The sequence below is a fragment of the Pseudochaenichthys georgianus genome, chromosome 6, assembly GCF_902827115.2.
Source record: "Pseudochaenichthys georgianus chromosome 6, fPseGeo1.2, whole genome shotgun sequence".
In the NCBI taxonomy this organism is placed as follows: Eukaryota; Metazoa; Chordata; class Actinopteri; order Perciformes; family Channichthyidae; genus Pseudochaenichthys; species Pseudochaenichthys georgianus.
Genome location: NC_047508.1, coordinates 45214788 through 45241007, shown reverse-complemented (window position 1 = coordinate 45241007; position 26220 = coordinate 45214788). Strand labels below are relative to the sequence as shown.

General features: G+C 46.6%; 2 protein-coding genes across 2 annotated transcripts; one reads left to right on the top strand and one right to left on the bottom strand.

The window, feature by feature from the left end:
• The first annotated feature begins 8024 nt into the window (after nucleotides 1-8024).
• On the top strand, nucleotides 8025-9881 carry LOC117448538 (E3 ubiquitin-protein ligase TRIM21-like). The gene has a single exon (XM_034085846.2). It carries the CDS (start codon nucleotides 8103-8105, stop codon nucleotides 9609-9611), a length of 1509 nt encoding a protein of 502 aa, XP_033941737.2. The 5' UTR covers nucleotides 8025-8102; the 3' UTR covers nucleotides 9612-9881.
• Nucleotides 9882-11666: 1785 nt separating this feature from the next.
• LOC117448385 (Fanconi anemia core complex-associated protein 24-like) lies at nucleotides 11667-22647 on the bottom strand. The gene is made up of 5 exons (XM_034085672.2): nucleotides 22468-22647; nucleotides 17666-17673; nucleotides 13060-13194; nucleotides 12698-12853; nucleotides 11667-12076 (listed from the first exon to the last, which is right to left on the bottom strand). Exons 1-5 carry the CDS (start codon nucleotides 22568-22570, stop codon nucleotides 11801-11803), a joined length of 678 nt encoding a protein of 225 aa, XP_033941563.1. The 5' UTR covers nucleotides 22571-22647; the 3' UTR covers nucleotides 11667-11800.
• Nucleotides 22648-26220: the final 3573 nt, after the last annotated feature.

The window sequence follows — 26220 nt, the reverse complement described above, 5'->3', positions numbered from 1 at the left end:
GACATTATCCTGGTTATGACACGACCAGATACTAAATTAATTAGGAATTCACTCCCAATATTAATTTAATGATTATTGACTAAATGATCGTATTTTTCTCTTTTTTCTTCCCCAAAAATAAATAAATAAAAATAAATAAATAAATAATAATAATAATGTTCCGTTTCTCGGTGCACCAACGGCTGAATCTGCTACAACAACATCTCCTCGGCAGTAGGGGTGCAACAACTAATCGTCTTAATCGATCAAAATTGATTACCAAATTAGTTGCCAACTTATTCAGTCGTCGATTCATCGGTGATGTCATCACGTGTGTTTTACGCGCCGTTAAGCTCCAACGTATTGGTCTTTTATCGGTAACGGAGACATCTATAATAGGCCATGTCATGTATATTGCTAAAAAACGAAAATCGCAACGATTCCCCGTTCTGCCCTTATAAATCCATGATCAATTCTGCATCTTAGACCTTTTCATTAATCCTCTCTCACCACTATTTCTTATTTCAGGGGATATTCCCTTAACTCAACGCCAGTTCAATCATTACTTAAAGCAAGTTCTCATTAGATCCGGCTTATCACCCCAATTATTCTCGGGGCATTCGTTCAGGATAGGCGCAGCTACCTCCGCTGCTAATCAAGGCGTCTCGTCTTCATCCCTGCAACAACTCGGACGATGGTCCTCCTCTGCCTTCACATCCTACATCCGCCCGGACATCAGTGCCGTGCTGGCTATCCAAAGGTCCCTCAAACACTAAAAGATGGTAAATATACCTATAACTGGTGTGGTAACACGTCAGCATGTATACGTGTCTACGGTTCCGGATCTGTCAGGCTATGACTCCGGATCTGCGTATGCTAATCCCGCAAGTGCAGGTCGCGAACGTGGGTCCGAGCCAAGTTGCCGACACAGGTCCGCGCTTAGGTTTAACCCTGCGGGCGCAGGTTGCGGACACAGGTCCGCGCTTAGGTTTAACCCTGCGGGCGCAGGTTGCGGACACAGGTCCGCGCTTAGGTTTAACCCTGCGGGCGCAGGTTGCGGCCAGTGGGTCTGCGTCATGTTAAACCTGTGTGCAGGTTTCGGGCAGTGGTCCCGCGCATGTCTAACCCTGCAGCCCGGAAGCGATCCCGGCGCTCATCATGTCCCCATGTTAATCTCCTTTTCATCCATAGATCTCCGCAGCCAGCCGCAAGGTAAGGATTGCTCACAGCTCCGTACTTCATACTTCACTTCTTTTGGGGGTTCATCAGAGCGGTTCTTTCCCTCCTGAATGATCATCCTGCAAACCCGGGGCCTAATCGCCAAAACATCATTACAGTTACTTATCGTAATACGTCATCACTATTCCCGCATATCATGTGTCCCGGTAATAAACATGTACTCATACATCACATCTCTGCTGATTGAAATGTAGCTCAGCGTAAGTTCAATCAGGAAGACAACATCATCGGGCGTCACACGTTATCTCAATAAGTGATCAGGGGCATTACGCCCCGGCTAGCCAATCATCGCACCTGCGAACCCCTTTAAATCTGCTCTCCCCTTCCTCCCACCATCCTCACTCAGATGATGGAAGACAATCTTAATCACTCAATCAGTTTATCAGCATCTATGACTCATCCTGGCGCACTTAACTGCTATTAAGCTATACTATATCGTGGGTCATGTCTCAGCATTTAACTAAGTGTACGTCTTTTCTGCGTGCATCCTGCACTTCATTCATATTCTCGGGTTTGCTCACTTGGCTCGCATCAATCCAGGCTATGATATTCATGTATTACTGTACTCCAGCTAACAGCTCGTGCTTACTTATTTACATCTCCCTCTTCGCCCGGACATCGGCTCGTGCTGCAATCTAAGAGCTCTTCAGTTTACCGATGGTAAATAATGCATAACTGGTTGTGGCGTCTTAATAGCATATCAGGGCTTTCGTTCAGATAGGCTCAGCACCTCTGCTGCAATCAGGCATTTCTCCCTCATCCCTGCAACTCGGGCGGTGGTCCTCCTCCGCCTTCACATCCCACATTCGCCGGACATCAGCGCGTGCTGGCTATCCAAGGTCTCTCAAACACTAAAAGAATGGTAATTATGCCTATACTGGTGGTGGTGGTTTCATAGCACGTCAGCATACGTGTCACTGTGTTCATGTTTAACCCTGCACGTCAGGTCGTGACCCCCGGGTCCGTGTTCATGTTTAACCCTGCACGTCAGGTCGTGACCTCCGGGTCCGTGTTCATGTTTAACCCTGCACGTCAGGTCGTGACCCCCGGGTCTGTGTTCATGTTTAACCCTGCACGTCAGGTCGTGACCCCCGGGTCCGTGTTCATGTTTAACCCTGCACGTCAGGTCGTGACCTCCGGGTCTGTGTTCATGTTTAATATTATTGCCCGTACGGCCGGGATGCCCCGTACGGCCAGGAAGGACGCCTGGGAGGCATCAGTACGTCTAAATTCCCACATGTATTAACCTCTCATTTTCATCCATAGATTTCCACTGCATCCCACAAGGTAAGATGTCTTCACGTTCAGTACTTCATACTTCACTTCTTTTGGGGGTTCATCGGAAACGGTTCTTTCCCTTCCCGAATGATGTCCTACAAAACCTGGGCCTAGTCGCCAAAACACATTTCATTCACTTGTTATAAACTGTCATCATTATGTTTCATTTATATAATGTGACCGATAATAAACATGTATTTCATACATCACGTCTCTCCTGATTGAACTTACATGTTGAACACAAATACCTGTACTTTCTACTTCTTACATGTTGAACTCAAATACCTGTACTTTCTAATTCTTACATGTTGAACTCAAATACCTGTACTTTCTACTTCCTACATGTTGAACTCAAATACCTGTACTTTCTACTTCCTACATGTTGAACTCAAATACCTGTACTTTCTACTTCTCTCATTTCCCAAACAGCTGGTTCCTTTAGTCTGAATGTGTGTTTGGTGGCGTGGTCATTATTCTTTAGAGTCACTGCGTGCCTATTGGTTGGAACACGATCCGTGTATCCATCACTTCCTGGTCTTCTCTAAAGAAGAGGGACCAATGGGAAACGTTGTCAGTGTTGCCGTTGGTCACCATGGAAACATTCATTAGCTAAAACAATTGACATTATTGTTCTATTATATAAAGGGAGGTCAGGTACTCTTTAAAGCAGCTGCTAGCTATGGGTACTTTTCTACTGAAGTACACTTCAAAAGCCTTTACTTTGACTTGAGGAAAGAAGTTTAGTCAGTACTTCTACTTTCACCAGAGTAGTTTTAAACAAATTACCTGTACTTTTACTTTAGTAAAGGATGTGTGTATTTTTGCCATCTCTGCTACAGTAATTGGCAACATGAATTCATATTAAGTTTAAACATTTATATCAGTTACTGGTAAGGTACAGAGGTGGGAGAAGTACGTACTCTTGCACTTTAGTAAAAGTAGAAGTACTTATTATCCAAGCATATGATCAGTAAAAATACTCAACAAAAACACTAGAGAGAGATACACACTCCAATAAACTCAAGCCAGCCCTCTGGGGTTTATAAGAAACTGCAGCCTGATGCGTGCTGTGTGTGTGTGTGTGTGTGTGTGTGTGTGTGTGTGTGTGTGTGTGTGTGTGTGTGTGTGTGTTGTGTGTGTGGTGTGTGTGTGTGTGTGTGTGTGTGTGTGTGTGTGTGTGTGTGTGTGTGTGTGTGTGTGTGTGTGTGTGTGTGTGTGTGTGTGTGTGTGTGTGTTTGCCAACGAGTCAGTAAAAGCTACACTGAGAGGTGGAGCCACACAGAAAGTCGAGACGTCACATTTCCTAAAGGTAAGGTAAAGTTTGTGTGGGTGAGAGCAGAGCTGCAGGTGAGACACGACTCTCTGTCTCTCTCTAAGAAACTGGATCCTCAACGACACAGAATCTTCCAGAAAACCTGTGAGTACGCTACCCTATAGAGACAAGAACACTATCTGAATATCAGCCAACATTTAGTTAAAAACTGAATCTTTGACACCTGTTTTACTATGTTACGCCACAAAATGAATTCCTTTTGAGGCCGGGATTAGTTTTCCCTTTTGGATATAGCCCTGTGTGACTGTTTTTAAATTGTATTTTTACTATTGTACAAAATAAACTGTTTCTATTTTGATGATTGAAACACGTCTCTTGTTCCACGAGTAACCGAACCTGTGTGTCCTAGTGACTTAAAACTTGTTATATTTCCCTGGGTGAAATTCCCGGCGTGGCGTTGTCGGACTTAGTGGTTTAACCAAACTACTGTTAAATCAATACATTCCTTCTGCGGCCGCTGCCACAAATTGGCCTGTAGGGAGGCTGTGGCTCAGTGAATAGTGTGATGGACTTCAAATCAGGGGATAGCAAGTTCGAGTCCCGCTGCAGTCAGCATGTCGTTGTGTCCCTGGCCAAGACACTTCACCCCAAATTGCTCCTGTGGGGATAGAGCCGAAGTCCCTCCCCTTCCGGTGGAGCTCCTTATTTCCGGAAAGTTATGCATTGAAGTCAATGGAGAGAGAAAGATTATCTTTCGATCCCGTTTGAATTGTGCCACGAATCACACATATGATGTTTGTCAATTTAAAAGATAATTTTGCAAGTCAAAAAAATTCAAATGTGTCGTAGAACTGTGAAGTAACACTTTTCTTTGTGTGAAACCGCTCAATGAACTACATCTCCCGCCTCGCACCACACACCAAGACGGCCGTCACGTTGAAACATTTCACTTCTTTCTTTTTAACCTCTCCCTCAGCTCAAACACAATTCCAAAAGTATGGAAGTCAGCGTATGTCTTGCCTTGGCTAAAAGGAGGGGAGGCCACCTTATTAAATAATTATAGGCCCATCTCTAAATTGTCAGTTCTGGCTAAGGTTCTTGAACGCCTAGTGAGTGAACAGGTAAAGGAGTTTTTATGTAACAATGACATCCTGTCTGAACATCAGTCAGGCTTCAGAAAGCAGCACAGCACCATCACTGCGACAATGAAAGTGTTAATGATGTGGAGAGTATTTTAGATAATAAGCAGAGTTGTGCAGCTCTATTTGTTGACCTATCCAAAGCGTTTTACACCATCAATCATCGCATTTTAAAGCAGAGGCTACTCAGTATAGGCATGTCCAGCCATGCAGTGGGTGGTTTGTGAACTACCTCTCTGAAAGGTCCCAATGTGTTCATTTTGATGGGCTGTCTTCTGAGTGGTTAAACATCACTAATGGTGTTCCTCAAGGTTCTGTTTTAGGTCCACTTTTATTCTCCATCTACATCAACAGCTTAGGTGATAATGTGGATGAAGCTACTTTACATTTCTATGCGGACGATACCGTGATGTTCTGTGTAGGTCCCTCCATTCAGGAGGCTGGTGTTAAATTACAGGCTGTTTTTAACACTACTCAGACTCAGCTCTCTGAACTAAAGCTTCTTTTAAATGTGGATCAAACCAAGGTAATGCTCTTTTCTAAAGTTAAAAAGACACCAGAGCCTGTTTTAGATATTGTAACTACGCAAGGAACAAAACTTGAAGTGGTTACCTGTTACAAACACCTTGGTATCTGGCTTGATGATTGTCTCTCTTTTAAACTTCATGTCACTAACCTGCTTAAAAAGCTGAGGGTTAGGCTAGGTTTCTTCTTCAGGAACAAGTCCTGCTTCTCCTTGAGGCCAGGAAGAGGCTCTGTGACCTTTGACCTGTGCTGGACTCTGGGGATCTGGTCTATATGAATGCACCTGCCCATTGCCTGGTCAAGTTAGATGCTGCGTATCACAGCGCTCTGAGATGTGTGACACACTGTAAAGCATTAACCCTTCACTGTACCCTGTATGCAAGGGCTGCTCTGCCTTCACTAACTGTACGGAGGCTCAGTCACTGGTACATTTTCATATACAAAGCCATGCTTGGGAAACTTCCATCTTATATCTGCTCCCTGATCTCACGGAGAATTGTAAGTGGCTACTGCCTGAGATCGCATTCTGTGGTTTTATTAAATGTGCCAACTGCTAGGACTGTCTTAGGGAAGCAGCTTTTAGATGCAGCTCCTCTGTCTTGGAACAGTCTGCAATTGAAATGGAAACTGAACAATCTGGTGCCACTAATGTTTTTAAAGCTCGGTTGGATGCTACTCAATCGGAAGCTGCTGGTACCTGTTTATGTGGATAATTATTGTAAATTATGCTGATGATGTCCTTTTGTTGTTCTGTTTATGTTTTTATGTTTCATGTGGAACCTACTTGAGCAGGTCTCCCTTGAAAAAGAGATCAATGATCTCAATGGGATTTATCTGTATAAATAAAGGTTTGAAATTAAATGAAATGAAAGAATGAGGCAAAAAGTATTAAAAGAGGTGAAAATCACTACAAGTCTGGGCACGTTGAGAGCTGTGCACACACAAGGGGAGTTAGTCGGTTCCTGAGAGCCAGCATGCGGGACCGGGACTCTGGGATTTGTAGTCGTTCCAGTTGCGTATTTTTCATAGTCTTATATTTCAACAGTTTTACGACAAACTGTGACTTTTTGACGTGGTAATTATTATTTTAAATTGACAAACATCATATGTGTAATTCTTGGCACAATTCAAACGGGATCGAAAGATAATCTTTCTCTCTCCATTGACTTCAATACAAACTCTTTCCGAAATAAGGTCCCATGAGTCCCACCGGAAGGGAAGGGACTTCGCCTCTCTATTGTCCACAGTACTGAATGTATGTAAGTCGCTTTGGAAAAAAAGTGTCTAACAAATGACATGTAATGTAATAACAAGAACTTTTAGCCAGAAATATAATACAGTTACTAAACTCTGGTTTGTTAAAGTGAGACAGAACGTTGTCAGCTAATATTAGGTTAACATGTACAAACTTTACCCTGACCTTTATTGTCTGTGGTTAAAGAATAACTTATGATGGTCTAACATTTTAATAAGTGACTTTGTTTTACCACACACATAAGGAATAAGAGTTATCTGACATGCCCTTTGGATTGTCTGCACTGCAGTGTCAGATTTCATCTTGTATTTCATGTAAAGCCATAAAATTATAGTTTAACAACGGTTACACAATTTGTCGAGTGGCCTTGAATTCCCAGATGTTTTTTCTTGACTTCACTGTTTCTGTAGGGACTGATGTCTTCCTTTGTAAGATGGTACACATTATCATTGTCACTGTATGTTAATAACCGGTATGAACTCAAAACCTGAGCTCTACTCTGAGAGAAATTACTTTTCAGGGCCGTAGACAGGAGAAGTTTCTAACTGAGGATATGAAAGGAGAGATTCCTGCAAACTGTCCATGAACTTGTGTGAGTTTAAGAATTAGGATCCAACTCTTGGAGTGGAAATCACCATGTCATCACTTTTTTGATGAGTTGGTGATCTCATAAAGATATAACAATTAAATTGCACATCTAAGTTTCCTTTACTGGCAGCAAAGTCCAGAACTGGACTGCACGATAAGCTGTGTGAACCAGACGCTGAATACCTGCAGATGGCAGCCAAAAGTTCAAGGACAATTATAATGTTTATGTGTTGTGGGCCATCTCATTGAAAGTTTTAGTGATCATTTGATTGCAATAAAACTAAATAATTCAGGATGACTCTCCTGATATTTCATAGTTTTAGTTTTAGTTCTTGCCATTAGCCGGTTCCCATTCTACATATCTCTACACATTTGGCTCCACCAAAAATCGTTTATAAATGTGCTATATATATAAAACTTGATTTGATTTGATATCTGGCTTTGACATATTCATCTACTTTCAGGTGGAACCTCGATTCAGAGGATTAAATAATCCATATCTTTCACTTGATACAGATGTTATTGAACTTTGAAAGCCATTCACGGCATGTCCACTGCATGTTAAATAAATAATCATTTAAAAAACTAACAATGGTTTTGTTTTTTCACTTGCTCTGTCCTCAGAGTGAAGACATGTCTGCTGCCAGCTGTCTGTCTGCTGACTGAACATCAGTTTCTGTGCTCCATCTGTCTGGATGTGTTCACTGATCCAGTCAGCACACCATGTGGACACAACTTCTGTAAAGCCTGCATCTCTCAACACTGGGATACTAAAGTCCCCTATCAGTGTCCTAACTGTAAAAAGTTATTCCACAAAAGGCCTGACATGCTGGTCAACACGTTCATCTCTGAGATGGCTGCTCAGTTCAGACGGTCAGCTCAACAGAAAGCCAGCAGTAGCAGCTCAGAGCAACACGTTGTCAAACCAGGAGAAGTTCCCTGTGACGCCTGCACTGGAACCAGACTGAAGGCCCTGAAGTCCTGCCTGGTGTGTCTGGAGTCCTACTGTGAGACTCACCTGGAGCCTCACCTGACAAGAGCAGGCCTGAAGAAACATCAGCTGATCGACCCTGTGGAGAACCTGGAAGGCAGGATGTGTGTGAAGCACGATAAACTGCTGGAGCTGTTCTGTCAGACCGACCAGGTGTGTGTCTGCATGCTCTGCACTGTTTTAGACCACAAGACACATGATGTTGTTCCTCTGAAAGAAGGATGTGAAGGAAAGAAGGCTGAGCTGGGGAAGACAGAGGCTGAAACTCAGCAGATGATCCAGAAGAGACGACTGAAGATCCAGGAGATGAATCGCTCAGTGGAGCTCAGTAAGGAAGGAGCAGACAGAGAGATGGCAGATGGTGTTCAGGTCTTCACCGCTCTGAAGGAGTCTGTTGAGAGAAGCCAGGCCGAGCTCATGGACACCATCAAAGAGAAGCAGAGAGAGACAGAGGAACAGGCTGAAGGCTTCATCAAAGAGCTGGAACAGGAAGTCTCTGAGCTGAAGAAGAGAAGCTCTGAGGTGGAGCAGCTTTCACGCTCTGAAGACCAGCTCCACCTCCTCCAAAGATTCACGTCCCTGAACGCTGCTCCCCCCACCAAGAACTGGACAGAAGTCAGGGTCCGTCCACCTTCATATGAGGGGACTGTGAGGAGAGCTGTGACTGAGCTGGAGGAGACGCTCAGGAAACAGTTGAAGAAGCTGCTCGAGCTGAAGAGGGTCCAGCGGTCTGAGGTGGAGCTGAAGAGGGTCCAGCAGTCTGAGGTGGAGCTGAAGAGGGTCCAGCAGTCTGAGGTGGAGGTGACTCTTGATCCTGATACAGCACAACCCTATCTCATCCTGTCTGATGATGGAAAACAAGTGAATGATGGTGATGTGAGGAAGAATCTCCCAGACAATCCAGAGAGATTTTATACTTGTACTTGTGTTTTAGCAAAGCAGAGTTTCTCTTCAGGAAGATTTTATCACGAGGTTCAGGTTGAAGGGAAGACTGAGTGGACTCTAGGAGTGGTCAGAGAGTCGATCAACAGGAAGGGAAAGATCTCACTGTCTCCTCAGGATGGTTACTGGGTGATAGTGTTGAGGAATGAAAATGAGTACATAGCTTGTGCTGGTCCTGCAGTCCGTCTCTCTCTGAAGTCTCAGCCTCAGAAGGTGGGGGTGTTTGTGGATTATGAGGAGGGTCTGGTCTCCTTTTATGATGTTGATGCTGCAGCTCTGATCTACTCCTTCACTGGCTGCTGCTTCAAAGAGAAACTCTACCCATACTTTAGTCCTTATAAGAACAATGGTGGTAAAAACTCTGCCCCTCTGATCATCTCTCCTGTCAATCTCACCGAGTAGAACAACCATTTGATTTGAAATCAGGTTCAATATCATGTAATGTTATAAATGTATGTGTTTTATGGGATGGGCGTTGTTTACACTTTATTATCAGATTGAGATCAATGCATTTTTTTCTGTAAATGTTTTCGTTGCTGCTTCATCAGCAAACCCATTTAACTACAAAGTATCTGATGAATTCTAAAAACTCTATTACCTGCCTTTGAAATCATCGAGAGCCACATATTCAAAATGAGAAGCATTTGTACTTTCCTGGCATGACATCAGCAGGAGAGGACTCTTTAAAGTAGAGACACTACATACTGATATACACCTGAACATCAGCAGGAGAGGACTCTTTAAAGTAGAGACGCTACATACTGATATACACCTGAACATCAGCAGGAGAGGACTCTTTAAAAGTAGAGACAACTACATACTGATATACACCTGAACATCAGCAGGTGAGGACTCTTTAAAGTAGAGACACTACATACTGATATACACCTGAACATCAGCAGGAGAGGACTCTTTAAAGTAGAGACACTACATACTGATATACACCTGAACACAGCAGGAGAGGACTCTTTAAAGTACAGACACCTTACATGCTGATATACACCTGAACATCAGCAGGAGAGGACTCTTTAAAGTAGAGACACTACATACTGATATACTGAACATCAGCAGGAGAGGGACTCTTTAAGTAGAGACCTACATACTGATATACACCTGAACATCAAGCAGGAGAGGACTCTTTAAAGTAGAGACCCCACATACTGATATACACCTGAACAGCAGAAGGAAGGGACTCTTTAAATAGTAAGAGGAACGAGGACTCTTTAAAGTAGAGACACTACATACTGATATACCTGAACATCAGCAGGAGAGGACTCTTTAAAGTAGAGACACTACATACTGATATACACCTGAACATCAGCAGGAGAGGACTCTTTAAAGTAGAGACACCACATACTGATATACACCTGAACATCAGCAGGAGAGGACTCTTTAAAGTAGAGACACTACATACTGATATACACCTGAACATCAGCATGGAGAGGACTCTTTAAAGTAGAGACACTACATACTGATATACTGAACATCAGCAGGAGAGGACTCTTTAAAGTAGAGACACCTACATACTGATATACACCTGAACATCAGCAGGAGAGGACTCTTTAAAGTAGAGACACTACATACTGATATACACCTGAACATCAGCATGGAGAGGACTCTTTAAAGTAGAGACACTACATACTGATATACCTGAACATCAGCAGGAGAGGACTCTTTAAAGTAGAGACACTACATACTGATATACACCTGAACATCAGCAGGAGAGGACTCTTTAAAGTAGAGACACTACATACTGACATACACCTGAACATCAGCAGGAGAGGACTCTTTAAAGTAGAGACACTACATACTGATATACACCTGAACATCAGCAGGAGAGGACTCTTTAAAGTAGAGACACTACATACTGATATACACCTGAACATCAGCAGGAGAGGACTCTTTAAAGTAGAGACACCTACATACTGATATACACCTGAACATCAGCAGGAGAGGACTCTTTAAAGTAGAGACACTACATACTGATATACCTGAACATCAGCAGGAGAGGCACTCTTTAAAGTAGAGACACTACATACTGATATACACCTGAACATCAGCAGGAGAGGACTCTTTAAAGTAGAGACACTACATACTGATATACACCTGAACATCAGCAGGAGAGGACTCTTTAAAGTAGAGACACTACATACTGATATACACCTGAACATCAGCAGGAGAGGACTCTTTAAAGTAGAGACACTACATACTGATATACACCTGAACATCAGCAGGAGAGAACTCTTTAAAGTAGAGACACTACATACTGATAGACACCTGAACATCAGCAGGAGAGGACTCTTTAAAGTAGAGACACTACATACTGATACACACCTGAACATGAATAGCATGTCCTTACCTACCAGCAGCAGTGGTTTGTGGAAGAAGCTAAACTAGCAGCAGTTGTATCATATTATTTATTGTGTGATGTTACAATAAAGGAGGGTTCATGTTGAATTATATTGGGGTTAACATGAAGAAAGACCTTTCTGAACATGAAAGCCTCGACTGTGACACGCGTCAAAGGAAAGACACGACATACTGATATCCTCCTGAACATGAGCTTCATGTGTCCTGACTAAGCCACACACCTACCAGACCCCGGACTCTGAGAGCTCAGGTCCAGCAGCAGTGGCTTTGTGGAAGAAGCTGTGGATTTGCTGAGCTGCAGCCTGACCCACGACGGGCTCCAGCTCGTGGGGGGCGGCGCTGCAGAGCTGGTGGACGCTGGAGAACTCCTGCAGCAGCGCCAGAGCTTTGACCCCGCCGACCCCGGGGACTCGCTGCACCAGAGCCAGGACCTCTGGGTCCAGCAGCCGAGAGGAACTCCTCCTCCTGAAGGGGTTCTCTCGACCCTCCCCGTGGACCTGGAGACCGTCAGAGCAGGTTGGAAAACACTGAGTGTCCTCTTCCAGCATGAGAGTAGCATGCTAACAAAGGTATCAACTGTAGCTGTGAACATGACAGGATGTGAGATGACCCAGAAGAGCATCAGGACTGCTTGAGGCAGATGATAGCTATGTTATCAACATGATGACTCAGCCTCTACGGAGAGAGGCATCAAGCATGCTCATTTCTGACGTGGCGCTAATCTGAAGTAAACATTGAATACTGTTTTCTGTTCCTCCATCTTGTGACTGTGTGACTCCCTCTCTTGATATCAGCATGTGAAGGACACTGCTCAGGAACTAGTCTCTGTATGTGATGACTCCTTCCCTCCTGGAGAGGATCCCAAATACATGGATCCTGAGATGAAGCTCAAGCCGGCGACCAGGGAGAGTTCTCTAACAGAGCTTCATGCTGTTCACACCACGATCTGAGTGTGAGTCTTTAATACAAACAGACTTCCAGATGCAGGGTCGATACGGCTAACATTAAAATGTGGCTGTCATGTGTAAATGTGTGTTAGACTGCAAGTGTGTGTGGACCCTAGGTAGGATAGCCAGTGCTGATTGGGATCCTATGGAAAGATAAAAGGTATGACTCACGATCTGACTGATGAGCTGCGAGGCCTCGGTTTGCCCGCTGACTGGCAGCAGAGTCAAACCCAGGTCCAACACAACAAACTTCTGCACGGCGGAGAAGTTCTGCTCACTGAGGCGCGTCTTCTCCACCAGCACCAGCTCCTGGAAACGGCTGCTGGTCTGAACAACGGGAGGGACACGTATCACTGTGGTGTGGATCAGCCCTTAAAGTTCAGGTACAATATATTGATTCATTTCCATCATCATCATCATCATCATCATCATCATCATCATCATCATCATCATCATCATCATCATCATCATCATCATCATATCAGACAGAACCACACGGAGAAAACACGGCTTTGTGTCCTCGTTAAACTCACATTTCTGTAGCGCACCAGTTTCCTCTTGTAGCTGTTTCCTGCTATGATGTCGCTCTCTGACACGTACAGGATGCAGCTTTTGTTGGGCAGGTGGAAGTCTGCGACACCGAGCTCATTCTCAAACAGGATGTTCACCTGCAGCAGCAGAAGAAGAAGAGCTTGTGTCTTAGAGCTGCAGCCACGGAACAATTATCTCGACCTTAACCGTTAGGAGTGGTTTTTCAAACTCAATGGTAGAAAATGCAGTTTTCAGTCCATCGAATATGGAGATGACCTTTTAGTTAGTGGTACTGGTGTAACAAAGTAACATATCTACCAACACGTGTTCTATTTCGTCCCTACTGACCGCCAGAGGCGGTGCTTTAGCACTGGATATGTCCATCGCGCGCATGCGCAGCTCGAGTACCAATAACAACAAAGTCACATGTGACCCACGTGACACCGGCTATATCAGCCGGTATTGTCAGAGGATCTGTTCCTTTCATCTTCTCGCTGCGCGAGGGTACCGTGGCTACGTTTTTGTAGCCTATAGCGTTCAGGTTTGAACGTTTGATCTGAGGGATTTCTCTGCAAACAGCTGGCCGCGGGGAGCTTCGTGACTGACAGTCGGAGCTACGGGTCGTTAGACGCGTCCTCCAGGAGCTGTGGCCGGCTGTGCAGAGCCTCGACAGACAGGTTTGTGTCAGCTTGTTGCTGGTGATGGCTGTGTTTCCACACCCGCTCCCAGTCAAGTTGTCCTGATTACCGTCTTATTGTTTGTGGCTTAGACTTTCTGGTGACGACAGTGTTCCCGCTTCCTCTCCCATAAAGTTGCCCTTATGCTCTTATGCCCGAGCTATCATTAGCATTTGAGTCCCAGCTTTGGCTGCGTCCCTCATTCAATTTAGTATGGAAGCCCAGAGGGTCATACTTTAAACCCGTTTTTCGTTTAGATGCAGAAAGTAAGGTAAGTACTTTCTATTTCTTAGAAGCTATTATCTGGTCTTAACATTTGTGTTCTGACTTGGTCGCTTGATTGTTAGCAACAGCCGCTTGGCTAACACCTTGCTGTTGAGCTTAACTATTAACTCAGGGCAGTGCTCCCACTCCCTGTAGCATAGGGTTTGATTGCAGTAGCGCTAGATCGTTGTATTACTGCTCCTAGTACTAGACTCCTAGCACTAGGATGATATGCAGAGAACATCTTCACGGCGGGTGCTGTGTGCTCGGCATGTGCGGTTACTACTGTAACCAGGCACGGTTCTATGCGGGCTGTTCTCTTTCTTAGAAGCTAATTATCTGGTCTTAACATTGTGTTCTGACTTGGTTGCTTGATTGTTAGCAGCAGCCGCTTGGCTAACATCTTGCATGTACGGTTAAGCTTCATTATTTAACTCAGCCGGTGAGGGCAGTGCTCTCGCTGCTGCTCCCGGTAAACGCATGGTATGGTTGCAGTAGCGCTATATCGTTGTATTTACTGCTCCTAGTACTAGACTCCTAGCACTAGGACGATATGCAGAGAACAATATTCGCCGTGTGCTCTGCATGTATGGCCATTAAGGAGGATTTCATCCTCCCAATATTATATTGTCTAGTGGGCAGCCGTTGGCTGACACTTTTAGGCACCGGCCACAGTTACTATTGTAACTAAGGTTCTAAGCCGTAAGTACTGGCCATGATTACTACTGTAACTACGGTTCCAAGCTGTGTAAGTACTGGCCATAGTTAATACTGTAACTACGGGGTTAAGCCGTAAGTACTGGCCATAGTTACTACTGTAACTACGGTTCCAAGCCGTGCACGTACTGGCCATAGGCAATACCGTAACTACGGCTCTATGCTGTGTAAGTACTGGCCATAGTTACTACTGTAACTACGGTACTAAACCATGTAAGTACTGGCCATAGTTACTACTGTAACTACGGTTCCAAGCCGTGCAAGTACTGGCCAGAGTTACTACTGTAACTACGGCTCTATGCTGTGTAAGTACTGGCCATAGTTACTACTGTAACTACGGTTCCAAGCCGTGCAAGTACTGGCCAGAGTTACGACTGTAACTACGGCTCTATGCTGTGTAAGTACTGGCCAGAGTTACGACTGTAACTACGGTTCTAAGCCGTGCAAGTACTGGCCAGAGTTACTACTGTAACTACGGCTCTAAGCCGTGTAAGTACTGGCCATAGTTACTACTGTAACTACGGTTAGATGCCGTGTGAGCCCTGGCCATGGTTACTGCTGTAACTACGGCTCTGTGCTATTCTATTCTTTAGAAGCTAGTTATCTGGTCTTAAACATGTGTTATTTGACTTGATCTCGCTTGATCGTTAGCAGCAGCCGCTCGGCTAACGTCTTGCGTATACTGTTAAGCTTCTTTATTTTACCCAGCTAGGTGAAGGCAGTGCTCTCGCTCCCGCTCCCTCTACCGGTAATGCGGATGTAGCTACATCCCTTTTTCTGTTCGGCGAGTAGTAGCACCGCTCTACTCTTCCCGTTCAGCAGGTAGCTGGTGAAGGCTGTGTTCCCGCACCCGCTCCCGGTTACACTGCATCTGGCGTTCGACTCTAACTTAACCAGTGAAGGCAGTTCTCGCCCCCACTCCTGGTAGACGCCAAACGGCCTCGTTTTTCCGTTAAGCAGGTAGCCGGTGAAGGCTGTGTTCCCGCACCCGCTCCCGGTTACGCTGCATCTGGCATTCGTCTCTAACTCGACCAGTGAAGGCAGTGTTCTCGCCCCTGCTCCTGGTAGACGCGGAACTGCCTTGTTTCTCCGTTAAGCAGGTAGCCAGTGAAGGCTGTGTTCCCGCACCCGCTCCCGGTTACGCTGCATCTGGCATTCGTCTTTAATTTAACCAGTGAAGGCAGTGTTCTCGCCCCCGCTCCTGGTAGACGCTAAACTGCCTTGTTTATTCCGTTAAGCAGGTAGCTGGTGAAGGCTGTGTTCCCGCACCCGCTCCCGGTTACGCTGCATCTGGCATTCGTCTTAATTTAACCAGTGAAGGCAGTGTTCTCGCCCCCGTTCCTGGTAGACGCTAAACTGCCTGGTTTCCGTTAAGCAGGTAGCTGGTGAAGGCTGTGTTCCCGCACCCGCTCCCGGTTACGCTGCATCTGGCACTCGCCTCTAGCTCAGCCAGTGAAGGCAGTGTTATCGCCCCCGCTCTTGGTAAACTGCCTTATTTACTAATCCAGCTAGGTGAAGGCAGTGATCTCGCTCCCGCTCCCTCTGCCGGTAACGTGGGTGTAATTACATCCCTATTTCTGTTGGGCGAGTAGCGGTGCGGCTCTACTCTTTCTGTTAAGCAGGTAGCTGGTGAAGGCTGTGTTCCCGCACCCGCTCCCGGTTATGCTGCATCTGGCATTCGTCTCTAACTCAACCAGTGAAGGTAGTGTTCTCGCCCCCGCTCCTGGTAGACGTGGAACTGCCCTGTTTTTCCGTTAAGCAGGTAGCTGGTGAAGGCTGTGTTCCCGCACCCGCTCCCGGTTATGCTGCATCTGGCATTCGTCTCTAACTCAGCCGGCAGTGTTCTCGCCCCCGCTCCTGGTAGACGCTGAACTGCCGTGTTTATTAATCCAGCCAGGTGAAGGCAGTGCTCTCGCTCCCGCTCCCTCTGCCGGTAACGTGGGTGTAATTACATCCCTCTTTCTGTTCGGCGAGTAGCAGCAACGCTCTACTCTTTCCATTAAGCAGGTAGCTGGTGAAGGCTGGGTTCCCGCACCCGCTCCCGGCTACGCTGCATCTGGCTACCTACAGAATGGTTCATTCATGTAGCGCCTGTATGGCTTCTCTTGAGCCCGAGGACGGCCACGACCGCTGCCCCTCCTGCCTCGGCCGCTTCTGGCGGTCAGTGGGGACGAAATTCGAGCATCTGAGGGAGGTTCTCACGGTAAACGCCTGCATGAGCTGTAGCTGCATGCCTCGGGTGCTCAGAGTGGCTCGAATCACTGAGGTGGAACGTCTGGCAGCAGCCAACAGACACCTCTCCTTGTCACGTCCTCCTCCAGATCAATTCGGCCGTTCCCGGCGACATGAGGGAGCGATGGCTATGTGTGCTCCCCCCAATAGAAGGACTAGAAACAGGCTGTCCTCTAAAGTGGATCGGCTAGCTGCCGATAGGGGCATGATGAAGTCGCCTCTTCAGCCTGGGCCCGGTGTAGGGGCTGCTAGCCCCCCCCCCCTCCTCCTTCGGTTGGGGGGTGAGCTGTTTAGAGCTGTTTAGATCAGCTGCCCTGGAGGCACTGGAGCGTGCCGCCCAAGCTAGGCAGACCAGGCAGCAGCACTCGGGTCCTCGCAGACCTGTGCCCACTCCCAGCAGGCCCAGGGGCCGCTCTAGCAGCCGCACTCAGCCGCCGCACTCAGCCGCCGGATTACAGGGGTGGTCTGCAGAGGTCTTAGCGGCCCAGTCAACCGCCTCCCAATGACTTTCGTGCCCCATGTCGCCCGCCTTCCAGGCGCCCTCGTGCCCCAGAGCCTTACCGGAACCCCCCAAGAGGCTCCAGGGTCCGGGGGGCTGGGCTCTGAAATCCCGGGGGTGGTCGGCGGCTGCTTTCCCAGCAGCAGCTCAGTTTCTGGGCAGTCTGTACTTCCGTCCCTTGGGTGGTTTTCACCTTAACCCAGGGGTACGGACCGCAGCTCCGGCCCCTAGCCTTCGGCTGGGTCTAATTGACAGTCATCAGCGATCCGGCAGGGGCCCTACCTCTAGGCCAAGAGTTGTCCGTCCTTTTTTCCAAGGACGCAATCAACCCAGTAAGACCCTCTGCTTAGCCAGGGGGTTCTACTCGGCATACTTTCTCGTGAGCAAGAAAGTCGGCGGATTTCGCCCGATCTTGGACCTCAGAGGAATCAACAGATTCCTGAAGGTGCTGCCATTTTATATGCTGACTACTGCATACGCACAGGTGGAGTGGTTCCCAACCGAGGGTTGCCTACTTCCACGTGGGCCGGGCAAGAGGGTGCCTTATATTCAGTTCCTCCGGCCCTTGGGCAGACTGGCAGCTGCCTCGGCCGCTGGGCCCTTAGGCCCGCTGTCGTTGCGCCCCATGCAGATGTGGCTGAACAGCCTTCACTTGGACGCCAAGTGGCACAGGCACAGTGAAGTCAGGGTGTCGCAGCATTGCTCCACTCTGCGTCACGCTGGAGGGGCAGGGCCTATCTCCTGGTAGGCGTGCTCATGGGCACCATCCCATCCCGCCAGGAGACCATCACCATAGGTGCATGTCTCTCAGGGTGGGGTGCAGTGCGGCAGGGCAGGACCGTTCAGGGTCAGTGGTCTGCCCAGCAGAGTGCGCGCCGGGTCAACGTGCTAGAGCTTCGGGCCGTGCAGCTTGCACTCACGCACTTTCTACCCCAACTGGGGGCAAGCATGTGCGTGTTCCTTGGGGACAGCATGTACATTGTTGCTTAGACAACAGTCCCTTCTAGATAGTGGACGTTCTCACTCCACTCTGAATTTATGTGGCTGCGATTCTGCCCAACATGTTCGGGTCGACGGCGCCACGGCGGGGTGCCACAGGTCGGTGTCCCTCTTTATGAGAGGGGCTTTACGGCAGCGTCCCCCTTGCACCCCGAGGGCTCCGGCTTGGGACCTGCCCTTGCTGCCGGATGCCCTATCATCTCCTCCCTTCGAGCCCCTGGCCCAGGTGGGGCTTAGGTGGCTGCCCACGAAGGCAGCATTTCTGCTTGCCATAGCCTCAGGGAAGTGAGTCGGGGAGTTGCATGTCCTCTCCATAAACAATACATGCCCGAGGTGAGACTCTCAGGCGTTGCCCTTTGGGCAAATGTGGCATTCCCGCCGGGGTCCTTCCACAAACTCACTTCAATCAGCCTGCCCAGCTGGCACGCTTTGACATTCAGGAGTACGGCACATCGAAGTTGCTGTGCCCTGGGGGTGCCCAAAGGGCGTATATCAAGGCTACTGCCTGTATACGGCAGGAGGAGCAACTCTTGAGTTTGCCCTGGCGGCACTAAAGGAGGTTAGGCCCTCTAACCGCAACTCCCTCCTGGCTGGTCTACCTGCATGTGCCATCCGACCTCTGCAGCTCATCCAGAATGCAGCGGCTCGTCTGGTCTTCAACCTTCCAACATTTTCCCACACCACGCCGCTCCTCCGCTCCCTCCACTGGCTTCCGGTAACTGCTAGAATCCACTTCAAGACACTGGTACTTGCGTACCATGCTGCGAATGGATCTGGCCCTTCCTACATCCAGGACATGGTTAAACCGTACACCCCAGCACGTGCACTACTCTCTGCATCAGCCAAACGACTCGCTGCACCCTCGCTGCGAGGGGGACCCAAGTTCCCATCAGCAAAAACACGTGGGTTTGCTATCCTGGCTCCAAAATGGTGGAATGAGCTCCCCATTGAAATCAGGACCGCAGAAAGCTTACACACCTTCCGGCGCAGACTGAAAACTCATCTCTTTCGACTCCACTTCGAGCGATAGAATGACTAACAAAGAACTGCTAACAGAGCACTTATATACTAATAAAGGACTGAAACGATTGGCTCTTTGAAACCTGATGTTCTTATATGATTCTGTTTTCCTCAAGGTTGTGTCTTCCTGGTCGAATGTACTTATTGTAAGTCGCTTTGGATAAAAGCGTCAGCTAAATGCAATGTAATGTAATGTAATGTAACCAGTGGCTGCCCCACTGGGTTGTCGATACCATCTCACAGGCTTACGGGGCCAGTGGCCGCCCCCTGCCATCAGGCTGAGATGCCACTCTACAAGGAGCATCTCAACATATTGGGCTGCCCTGAGAGGGGTGCCCCTGGAGACCATCTGCGCCGCGGCGTCGTGGGCGTCTTCTGGCACATTCTCCAGTTGTCATCAGGTCAATGTCGCCACTCCCCATTCTTTGGGCGTGGTCCTTTTGCCGAGCTCCGCTGCTTCCAGTGGTGAGCAAGGGCTTGGATTCTTCATGACATTGTTGGTATAAGTCATCCAGTGCTAAAGCACCGCCTCTGGCGGTCAGTAGGGACGAAATAGAACGATAGTTACGGCTGTAACTACGGTTCTATGAGTCCCGGATGACCGCCAGAGTTCCCTGTCACTCAGAATTCTTGTGTGCTCGCGAGAAGATTCGGGACTCATAGAACCGTAGTTACAGCCGTAACTATCGTTTTCAATCCATCGAATATGGAGCTGACCTTTTAGTTAGTGGTAGTGGTGGAATGTAACAAAGTACATTTACTCAAGTACTGCTTTTCAGTAGAAATGTAAGGTACTTGTAATTTACACATACTTTATACTTTTACTTCACAAAATGTTTTGGGCAAATGTTGTACTTTTTACTGTTAAGACTTAAGTTAATTTGCAGATTTAAGTTATAAATACAATTTTAATTCCACAAAACAATGATGGTGTATTTGTATAAGTTACCCAGCAGTAAATAAAATAATAAAAATAAACCCTATCTTTACCGGATGCAACATTAAAGTGATGAACACATGATACATCAATAAATACACTAAAATACATTCCTTTAATACAAAGATGAGCCACACATAATGGGTACTTTTAGTACTTAAAGTATATTTTAGTACCCCTGTACTTGAGAGCAAATGTAATTGAAGGACTTTTACTTAAGTAACATATCTGAGTACTTCTTCCACCACCGCCAAGTAGCAAGTAAAGTTAAAGGCTCAGTCAGTAGGGGCTTGGACTGGGAGCTGTAGGGTCGCCGGTTCAATAATAATAATAATAATAACTGAGATTTCTATAGCGCCTTTCAAGGGACCCAAGGTCGCTTTACAGGAATAGGGCAAGCACAAACAAAACAAAACAAAGGTCAGACAGACAAAACAACAGATCGATTTAGGGGCCGAAAGCCTTGATGAACAGATGGGACTTGAGGGCCCTTTTGAAGGCGTCCAGTGTGGGGATGTTGCGAATCTCTGCAGGGAGAGCGTTCCAGAGGGTGGGGGCTGCCACACTGAAGGCTCTGTCCCCGAAGGTTCTCAGTTTGGTGCGGGGGGTGGTGAGCAGGCCAGAGTCTGAGGACCGCAGGTTCCGGGGTGGGGCATGTGAGTGAAGGATGTCCGATAAGTCCCTGAACAGACTTAGAGTATGGACTGCTACTTGGAGAGGTCCCAGTTCACCTCCTGCCCTGCCGTGGTGCCTTTGAGCAAGGCACCAGACAACCCCCCCACTCCCATTGCTTCCCGGGCGCTGTACAATAGCTGCCCACTGCTCCTATACTAGGATGGGTTAAAAGCAGAGAACACATGTCACTGTGTGTGCTGTGTGCTCTGCATGTGTGACCATTAAAGAGGGTTTCATCCCTCCCAATATATATATTAAAACAAATAATTAAATCTTTAATTTGCATAATGACACACATCTAATTTAAACAATGACTTTAAGGAGGCCAAACACATTACAAATGACTCTAATCACCATTATTACATGGCTTAGTTGAATACTCGATTCTGATTGGTCAATTCAGAACACGTGACACGTTGTTAATACCGAACAGACAGACCGCTGTCAAGGACTTATTGACCGTTGTTAAGGACGCTCACATCTTCAGAAAGAAGTCCGGTCGATTTAACTGTATACAGTTGGACAAGAAAAACAGCGCAGAAGTAACGGGGCAGAAACCCTCCTTTGTACGCAGCGGTCCAGACATAGACATCAAACGGCGACACATATTCAGTTGCCAGTTACTTTGTCATTAGGGCAGGGATATCTAGATACTTTCCAAGGTTTGACATCATGAATTGTGCTACTTTTAAAGCAAGGAGTGATGTTTTCAAATCTGTAATCAAAAAGCTCCTCAAAAACGCAAGCAGTTCCTACCGTTGGCTTTTCAAACTGACAAGAGACGCTCTAACTGTTTTTCAAATGTAACAGTTTGAAAAGCAAGCAAACTGTCTGATTGTCTTTAGTTTTCCGCTGTCGTGTGATAGCAACATGGAGGATTTTAACATTCATTTTAATATATTTGGAGAGCACAGTAATTTGGAGGAATGGTTAGTGGCTGATGAGTCCCCAGTGACTCCTTCATGCCGATCTAGATCCCTCCGTAATGACCGCGTCACTGCACATTATCTCTTACATAAATTACAACATAGTTTCTTTTAACTAGACGTATTGAACATAATTGAATCCGGCATTAACACCAATAACAAGCATCGCTTTCTTCCCATGTAACATTTAGATTTAGATTGATTGTTATGGTTACATGTTGTGGACGTTTTAAATTGACGACATGTGAGCGGAATAGATGAGTGGAAGTATTTGACTGATAGAATGTGAATTATCATTTTCTACTCCTTGTTTTTGTCTGCATTTTATTGAAATGTACATTAAAACAGCGATTTTTTTTTAACGGGGTTTGGCACACCACACGTATGTAACGACCCAGACGTTAGCGTGATAACATGGTTGGAATTGGGCCGTTAATGTAATACACGGTAAATAAACTCATTACCCTTTAAGCTTTGAATAAGGGACGAATTCCTCCATTTCTCGCTGGTTATAACATGTCCGTAAGGAGGGACCGCATTCAGCAGAGAAGGCGCTTTGGTCTCCATTAAATCACAACTGTTAATAGACAATATAATATATATATAGAGAGAGAGAGTATTGAAACTGTATCCATGGAGACGAGTTAGCTGACCGACATGTCTGTTTTGTTGCAACCAAAACATCAAAATGTCTTCATCGTCTGTAGTTCAGTGCTTCTTCTTCTTTCGTATAACGTTATATGTCCAACTCGGTGTCGTGTAGCCATGCCCGCATCTCTGGTCCTAGGTCGAAGAGGCTGGCTTCCGAGGGTGGTCTATATAAGGGGCAGATGGTGATTATATGGACAGCGGTCTGCTCAGGGTCACCGCACTCGCATGCCGCACTGTCCGCCAAGCCCCACGTCTTCATCGTGGTTTTAAAGCGACCGACCCCAGTTCGTAGACGGTTTAGAGTGGTCCACTGCCGGCGCGGTAGGTCGTCTCCTCCAATGGTGCCATCTCCTGGGTCCCAGATGTAACGGTGGATTCGGGAGGGCCCGGCTGACACCCACTCCTTCTTCCAAGCTGCTGCCAACCATGCATCTCTGGAGATGTCCTCAGAGGTGGAGTTGAGCATCTCTTGAGCTGCTATGTTGTAGGGGTGGCGGGACTTGAGTCTGTTTGGAGGTGCTGGAGTTATTGTGGTGTGGTGCAGGATGTGCCAGTCATACTTTTGTGCCTTCCTGGCCAGGGCGAGGGTGGCAGCCTCCCGTCGGAGGCCGGCCGGTGCTATTCCCGCAAGGACTGGCAAGAGGGACACAGGGGTAGGCTTTAAGCATCCAGTTATTATTCGAAGGGAGGTATTGATAGCCACGTCGACCTTTTTCGCATGAGGGCTTCTGCTCCAGACTGGGGCGCAGTATTCGGCTGCAGAGAAGACCAGGGCTTGAGTGGATATTCGCAACGTCTTAGCGGAGGCTCCCCAGGTTGTTCCAGCGAGGCGGCGGATCAGCGCGACCCTGGATGTCACCTTGGCCTTGACTTCTTCCAGGTGTTTATTAAAGGACAATGTCCGATCCAGACGCACTCCAAGATACTTCGGGGCTTGCTGGACCTCCAGACATTTGTTGTCAACGCGCACCTCAAGTTCCCTCTTGGCTTCTCTGGTGCTAAGGTGGTATGCCGCTGCGACTGTTTTCCCGATGCTGAGCTGTAGGCGCCACCTTCGGAGGTATGCTACTAGTGTGCCCATGTCTTCGTTAAGACCCTCTTCCATCGCCTTCCACGTTGGTCGGCTCAGCATGATGGCAAGATCGTCTGCGTAGCCATACTTTCTGGATGTTGTATCAGGTAGGTCGTGGATGTAAATATTGAACAGCATCGGCGAGAGAACAGACCCCTGCGGTACCCCGTTCTTCAGTCTTCTGAGCCTACTGCACTGGCCATTGCTGGTCTGGAGGATAAAGCTACGGTTGGAAAGAGTCTCCATGATGAACTTCACCATGTGGCGGTCCGGTATTGTCCTCAGCAGCTTCAGGTGGAGTCCCCGGAGCCACACAGTGTCATATGCAGCAGTCAGATCCAAATACACTACCCCAGCTTTCTCATTGGCCTGGAAGCTGTCCTCGATGTCCTGGCAGAGTAGTGTTACCTGGTCTGCTGTTGATCTTCCACGACGGAAACCAGCTTGTTCCCGTGGGAGCTGGGAGTCCACCACTGGCTCGATGCGGCTATGGATCATCCTCTCCAAGATCTTAAATGGGACACAGAGCAATGAGATTGGTCTGTATGACTTGGGGTCTTCTGCAGATTTATTTGGCTTTGGCAGAGCTATGACAGAGGCACGGCGCCAAGTCTTTGGGAGCTTTAATCTCTGGTAGCATGATGTGTAGAAAGCACAGAGCCAGCCAGATGTTGTTGAGCTCTGGTGGATGACGAACTCCGGGTGGATGTTGTCACGGCCAGGGGATTTGCCTGGCTTGAGCTTGCTCATGGCCTCACTGAGTTCCTCTGCTGTGAATTCTCCCGAGAGGTTGGAATCGACACTGGCCGCTCCCGAGATGCAAGACACCTCACGCGATGTCAGTCGGGCAAAGGCTTTGTCAGCATCCGGGAAGCGGCCGTTCTTCATGAGCTGGGATGCGATGGCGTTTGCTGTGACTGGGCAGCTGTGGGGTGTTGTATTTCTGCCTGTGAGCTGGTTGATGGTCTGCCACGCCTTGCGACTAGAATGGGTGAAGTCGATTGATTCAACGACCTCTGTCCATCTGGCCCTGCGGGTGATATCTAGCTTCTTGAGCAGTGCTGCTGCAGTCACATCCACCTCTTCTCTGGAGCTAGCCCTCTGGTGGTCACACAGAAGGTGGCGCTTTGGTCTCCATTAAATCACAACTGTTAATAGACAATATAATATATATATAGAGAGAGAGAGTATTGAAACTGTATCCATGGAGACGAGTTAGCTGACCGACATGTCTGTTTTGTTGCAACCAAAACATCAAAATGTCTTCATCGTCTGTAGTTCAGTGCTGCAGACGGCTCATCATCGCCCCCTGCAGGACAACTCAGATGTCTTTTTGATCATTCTGACCATTCACATTTATTTTTTAAGAAAATTCAGACTTTTCTGATTTATTTATTTTATTCTGACTTGTCTGATTATTTTTTTTAATTGAATTTTTCTGAATTTTGGGGAGATTCAGATTTTTTTCATAACCCTGACTTTTTTTTGGAGAATTGTAACTATTTTATTTGAGACTTTTTGTGAGAAATCTTACTTTTTTCCATCATTCACTTTTTTAGAATTTTCCCTTATTTTAGAATTTGATTTTTTTGGACAATTCTGACTTTTTTCTCAGAATTCAACCTTTATTGAGAATTCTTTTTTTTAAATGAGAAATCTGACCATTTTTTATCTTAATTCTTAATGTTGAGTTTGTGGGTATATACGTGTTTAACACATTTGAATTTCGAATAAATAAATTCATATTTAATATTCACCTATTCTATACCTAAGAATAGGCAAGGCAAGTTTATTTATATAGTACTTTTCTGTACGCGACAATTCAAAGTGCTTTACAAAACAAATTAAAATACTTTTTAGGAATAAATACATTAAAAACACATTATACAATTTTACAACAGACATTACAAAGCAAAGATAATAAAATAATAAAAATAAACACCACAGGTAAACAATACATGTTTAAAAGGCATACTGTAGTTCGAATATGAGCATCTCAATTAAAAGCAGCGGCAAAGAGATATGTTTTTAGTCTCGATTTAAAAATAGCAAGCGTTTCTGCGGACGTGCATGATTTGGGTAGTTTACTCCAGAGTGTCAGGGCATAATAGCTGAATGCTGCCTCTCCATGTTTTGTTTTTACTCTCGGAGCCGATAGCAGACCCGTCCCAGTTATCTTTTGATCCCGTTTGAATTGTGCCACGAATGACACGTATGATGTTTGTACATTTTAAAGAATATTTTGCAAGTCAAAAAAATAACAATGTGTCGTAAAACTGTGAAGTTACACATTTTTTTGTGTGAAACCGCTCAGTGAACTACAGGTCTCTGGTCTCGCACAATACGCGTCACCATCACAAAGACGGCCGTCACGTTAGCAAATTTCACCTGTTTCTTTCAGAATGAGAATAAAAGTATAAAACGAGGTGAACATCACTACAAGTCTGGACACGTTGAGAGCTGTACATACACAAAAGGGGACTTAGTCGGTTCT